Source organism: Orycteropus afer, unplaced genomic scaffold (genome assembly GCF_000298275.1).
Source record: "Orycteropus afer afer isolate SDZICR_OR568_19922 unplaced genomic scaffold, OryAfe1.0 scaffold00219, whole genome shotgun sequence".
NCBI classification, from domain to species: Eukaryota; Metazoa; Chordata; class Mammalia; order Tubulidentata; family Orycteropodidae; genus Orycteropus; species Orycteropus afer.
The window spans coordinates 4,918,185-4,924,244 of record NW_006921806.1 but is presented as its reverse complement, the minus strand read 5'-3'; the positions used below and the strand labels follow the sequence as shown (position 1 = coordinate 4,924,244).

General features: G+C 45.0%; 1 protein-coding gene across 1 annotated transcript; it reads right to left on the bottom strand.

The window, feature by feature from the left end:
* Positions 1–2,422: 2,422 nt before the first annotated feature.
* LOC103203612 (translocon-associated protein subunit delta-like) lies at positions 2,423–2,938 on the bottom strand. Its single transcript, XM_042782026.1, has one exon. It carries the CDS (start codon positions 2,936–2,938, stop codon positions 2,423–2,425), a length of 516 nt encoding a protein of 171 aa, XP_042637960.1.
* Between the last annotated feature and the right edge of the window lie 3,122 nt (positions 2,939–6,060).

Below are 6,060 nucleotides of genomic sequence, written 5' to 3'. Positions count from 1 at the left end.
CCACACCCCTCCACCTCATCAAATCTTATAGAGTCTATTTCCAATATACATCTTAATTCTGAGTGTTGCCACCTGATCCAAGCTATCAGCATCTGACCTGGATACAAGCATTAACTCTAGAGTGGACACTGCTTGGTGCCTAACATACCAATATCCCTTTAGTAACAATGCCCTGGTATTGTTTTGCATTTCTTCCCCTTCCCTAGATGGTAAACGTACTTTGCTGGCGGCTAATCTAACTCCAGCTCTAGGGGTAGACCCTTCCTGACTTAAATCAGGAGTTCACAAACTTTTTCTGTAAAGGGTCAAATGGTAAATATTTTAGATTTTGCGGGCCACATGTCTCTGTTGCACATTCTTCTTTTTTTCTACACAATGTTTTATAAATGTAAACATTTACCACTTCTTAGCTCATGGGATATGCGGAAACAGGCCACAGGCCAGCTTAGCCACCTGTTTTTCACATCTCTGGCTCTGGTAGCTTAGTGCCTAAAGTATTTGACTGCTAACCAGAAGACTGCTGGTTCAAACCCACCAGCCACTCCTCAGAAGGAAGGTTGGGCAACCTACTTACGTTGTGATACTGCCTCAGAAACCTAAGGAGGAGTCGCTAGGAGTCAGATCCAACTTGATGGCAGTAAGTTTGGTTTGGTTTGGCTTAATCACTAAGATGGTCCATTTCCCTAGTGGTTTAGGGAGGGTAGAAGATTGAAGTGGCTCAGTCAGACCCCTGTGAGACTGACAGAAGTATCATCTTTTCCTCTGAATTCACGTAACATGAAAATGCTCTTCCCTCTGCCCTGGGAGTCCTTATCACCAATGCCTACTTATGCTCAAAGCTCAGTTGAATGCTGCCAACTTCACATAGCTTCTCTTGATCTAAGCAGTGAGGTGCAGATCTTTGGACTTTCACAACCCATCACTTACCTCTCTGTGACAGCACCCATACTCTGTACTACTGGAACAACCTGTTAGGTAGGTATTAATGTCCTCCTTTTATAGATGAAGGACAGGCTCTGGGAGGTTAAGCATCTTGTCCAGTCACATGGCTAACATGTGGCTGAGCTGGATTTGAACTCTGATACTTGTGCACATTATACTATGCTGTTTCCTACTTATCACACTGCACTGTACCCATTATCCATCTGCCCTGCTAGACCATAATCAACTTGAAAGCAAAGATGTGTCCACTATAGTGACACTTGGCCAAATGTTTTAGTACCATTTAGTTTTTGCCTCTACCCATTTTTTTTTTCTTAAAAATAAAACACTGTTAGACTAAAATATTATGCCTTGTATAAATTATATCACAGTATATTGGTAATCTTTTAGTAGCAGCTTTATCTTCTTATAGAAACAAGAGAAATCAATACTCTCCTTTTAGACTACAACCTAAAAGTGCCTAAAGACTACAAACTACAAGTGCGAGTGTCTTTTCAAACATATGGGGCAAAATTAAGTAAAACTAGGCAATAAGCCTTTTCTACACAATTTTGGTTGTAAACAGAACTACAGTGAAACAGGCTTTAAAAGAACAAGGCAGAGGTTGTCCTTGAGTTAAATTACTGACATCCCCATGCTCAAAAGGTCCAACCTACCATCTGTACAAGTTGACTGCAGCCTGAGCGTAACTGCAGCACATTGAGAATACTCTGCGATTTGGAAGACAATCATGGAATCATGCAAATCACCCTGTGTGGAAAGGACTGTGACTAGAAGTGGGTGGTCTACCCAGAGCCTAGAAAGGTAAGGCCAGAACAAGCAGTGACAGGTGCCCCTGACTCCTGGATATCATGCCTCCCTGTGTTCAGTCATGTCATTTACTCCTTTTGCTGCAATTTCTGGGTCCAGTATGTCTCATTCTTTCAGCCCCACTGTAGCTGTGATTTTCTTTCTCTGAGCTTCTTATCCATCTATATGAAGCTGAGCAAGAGGCAAATGATTAGCTTTCAACTGAAAGCTTTTCTGAAAGCTCAGTATGTAGCTAAAGGCAGAGCAGCTCAAGACATAAGGACGGGGCCTTCCTCTCTCCTTCTAGGGGTTCTGAAAGGGCTCCAGGAAACAGTCTGAAATCTAGTTAGACTCTGGAATCTTTTGGAGGTCTGTATTTTAGGATGATCAGCAATCTTTCTATACCATGTATTTTATATACACCAGATCATCTAATTCAGCTGAAGGTAGAAAGTGGCCAAATTGGCTTCTGGTATTGTACAGACAATGTTTTGAGCAGTAAAGTTTTATATATTTATGATTAAATACTAACACCATGTTACTGGAACAGAAAAGAAACCAGTTATTAGATTGCTATACATGAGCATTTGCACATCCTGTTCTCCATGATACCAGAGCTATGTTTTATTTTCACAATTTGCATGTTTGAGGCTATAAAAAGAAGGAGGGTCTGGAGGAGGCAGGGTAGGGCTTAGGCCTGGATATTGCTCTTGGCATTGAAGGCCAGGTAGTAGATGGCTGTGCCCATCACAGCAGCCAGCACCTCTGTGGAGACCCAGGGTCCACTCCAGGCACCTGGGTGCTTGATGTCAACAGTAAACAGGGGGTGGATGGCTGAGACATCCTCACTGTTTCTCTGGGCCTTCCTCAGGAGGCTGTAGGACTCCTCATCAAAGAACTTGACCTCATAAGTGCCTGAGTGGGCATGCCTGTGCTCAACGCTCCAGGATACCTGGTAGCGTCCCATGTCTTGGCCCCGGGTGACAGGAAACTGCTTTCCTCTGACATCAGCATAGAGAGGTATATTCTGTCTGCCATTCTTCCATGTTAGCGAGAATTCCACAATAAACACAGTTTCTGTGGCGATAACAGTGTCAGAGGTAGTATAGTAGGAGGGGACAATCACGGGAACCTCACTGGTCTCTGCAGAGCAGCCGAGGAAGCCAGCTAGCAGAAGCAGCACTAATGTCTTTGTCAATGCCGCCATCTTCTCTCCACCAATGCTAAAGGAAAAAAACAACAGTAATTTACATAAGGGCTCCCTGGGATGTGCAAAGAGTTAAGCGTTCTGATGTTCATCAAAAGTCCACCCAGAGACACTTCAGAAGAAAGTCTTGGCAATCTACTTCCGAACATCAGCTACTGAAAACCCTACGGAGCACAAGTCTACTCTTGACACACACAGGGTCACCATGAGTCAGAACAACTGAGAAATTTACAAAACGAGCTCTTACTGATCAACAATTAGGTCTGCAATTTTTCCTTAAGATAAACAGTATCTGCAGTTAAAGTCTGTGGAAGACTGCTACAGTGATGGCCTCCCGTGCATAATGCTTCCCTCTGCCTATCCCTGAGCAGTGCTGCTCATATCGGCCATCTGACCCATGTGAGCCCCACAGACAGTAAATATGATGCCAACAGAGGCTGGAAAAGCTTGGTGTGCTGGGATTCTTCTTCTCTCTTGCTGCTTATGGAGCCAAGCAGCCCTGAGAAGCAGCTCTGACTAGCCTGCTAATGACAGGTGGCACATGGCCATTCCTCCCAGGGTCCCTACCAACAGCTCAATATGTGAATGAGCACAGCCCTCCCATGAAGCAGAGATGAGCCATCTCACCTGAGCCCAGAATGAACTCTGCTCCACAAGATCATGAGCAATTAGTTGACTATTTTTAGCTACAAGGGTTTGGGGTCACTTTTTACACAGAAATAGATATGAAGTACTTATGTGCACATTTATATACCAAGGATGAATACCTGCAAGGCATTCTAGGAGTCCTGAATTTTAACTTGGATGTCAACGAGTGTCCCTTTGGACATGGTACCTGATATTTCATTTAGGCAGGGTGATGGCTTGCAACAATGTTAGGTGGTTGGCCTCAAAGACAGGTTTTTTCCTTTCCATCAGAGAGCAACGAAGTAGGTAACTGGTCAGTCCCCTGCAGCACTTTCCCTTGTGCTTAATTTATGCTCCAGATTATGGAATTTCTCAGTGAGGCCTGACAATATAGATGCTAATGTGGAGTGCTTGCCATGTATCACGCACTGTACTGAGCACTTTATCTATGTTGGTCCTTTATTATGAATTTTAAAAATAACAGGCAGAGAGGTTAAGCGAGGCTTTCAAGGTTCCAGAGCTAGGCTGTATGGAGCCTAAACTTGACCTCAGAGTCTAATCATACCCGCTGCCTCCACACAGCTTAAAATTCCATGCTTGCCAGGTCCCAGCCTGTGTTCTCCAGTCCTTTGAATTCTCTGAATGATTGATTACCAAGCATCAAACACATTGCTCTGTGCTTGTGCCCCTGCTCCTCTTTGCTCAGGCACTCATGTTCAAGAACTGTAACATTTTCTTTATTAAACTTCAGGTATTTTTTTTTTTTTTTCCCTGTTTTTCTAAATAGAATGGGAGCCTCAAGTTTGTTTTATTCTAGACTTGAAAACACTGTAGTTCTTTCCACGTATGCTTACAAGCATTTCCACATATGTGTAAGCATTTCTTGGTGTAAGGACTGAAAAATTATTAAGTACAGATAAAAAGCAAAACCAAAGTAAATTTTGCTGGTAAAAAGCCTAAAAAATAATCTTTACTAGCTAACTAAACAAACGCACAAAACCTTCACTTCAGTAATCTGGACTTCATTCTAATGTCATTCAGAACTCAGAATGAAAACTAGGAGGCAGCTCTTGCTGGAGTTTTTAGACCAGGACAGTACTATCTCCTTCAAACAGGGAACTGCTGAAGGAGGCAGAGTGGCAGCCAGCCCTTTCCAGTCCTGGCACATGACCTTGGAAAAGGAGTTAATCAAACTCTCTCCAGCTTCAGTTAGGACATTCCTAAAATGGAGAACCACCTTCCAACTCAAGTTTATAGTGAGGATTAAGAGTTGAGGCAAAGCACTAGAGCAGGACTGGAGAGAGTAAAACTAGACCAAACCAAACCCACTGCCATTAAGTTGATTCCGACTCATATCAACCCTATGGGACCGAGTAGAACTGCCCCATGGGTTTCTAAGGTTGCAAATCGTTACGGAAGTAGATGGCCTCATCTTTCTCCTGTGGAGCAGCTGGTGGGTTCAAACTTCCAACCTTTTGGTTAGGAGCCATATCCTTTAACCACCATGCCACCAAAGCTACTGGAGGCACAGAAAGCACCTGACAAATGTCAGGTCTTTGACACGTGGCAATTGGATCTAGTGCCTGAAGACACACAATTATACATGGATGAGAGTCTACTATGTGCAGGCTTTTTCCTGGGTGTTGTACTGGATGGGAAAGTCCAGAACTAAATCAGACACTGAACAACCTAGGGGGGAGTCCTGGGTGAAGGCATCACCAGTAGTATGAGGTTCAGTAATTATTACTAGTCCACTTGAATCTATTTTAGATTTTTTTTTTTTAAGTTCGCTGGGTGGGAAAATATAAGCTTTTAGTATGCACTGAGTTAACTTATGAGGGGTCATTTATTCTCCCATTTTACAGATTAACAAAGAAGGGCTCAGAGAAATGAATTTGGTTGGCCTCTTGGTCACTATTTTTCTGCTGCACCAGGCAAGATCCTAACTTACTACTACACTTTTGGGAAGAGCAGATGACCAGAAGTGCATTTTAATTGTCAAATTAAACACCAGACTCCAAACGCGATGATGTCAGTGCCCGATTTTTCCCTCTTCCAAGAGTTCCCCTCCCATCATACTGTGGCCCTTAAGTTAAGATGCAGGAAAAAAATCCGGGATTTCGTCTCAAGACGAAGGGGCTAGGGCGGTAGCGACCTCGGCGGGTCTTCGTCCCCTTGGTGCTACGGCCCTTGCCCCACGTGGCCCGGCAGTCCCCCGCGCGCCCCCGCGGCTCGCCTGCGCCCGCGCCCTCCGCGTCCCCGCCGCCCGCGCCCTCCACGCACGCGCCCTCGTCCCGTGAGACAGGCCCCGCCCCACCCTCACCCCTTTACTCAGGCCTCCCCTTCAGACCTTCTTGCCAGTCCCGGCGCCTCGCAGTCCCGCACCTCGCTCCGCTGCCTTTGCCTTCCCGTCTGAGGCGTCTGGTCGGCAAGTCTGACGGAGAGAAAGCCAGCGCGGCCACCCAGTGGACTCTACCTCAATCGAGGAAGAGAGA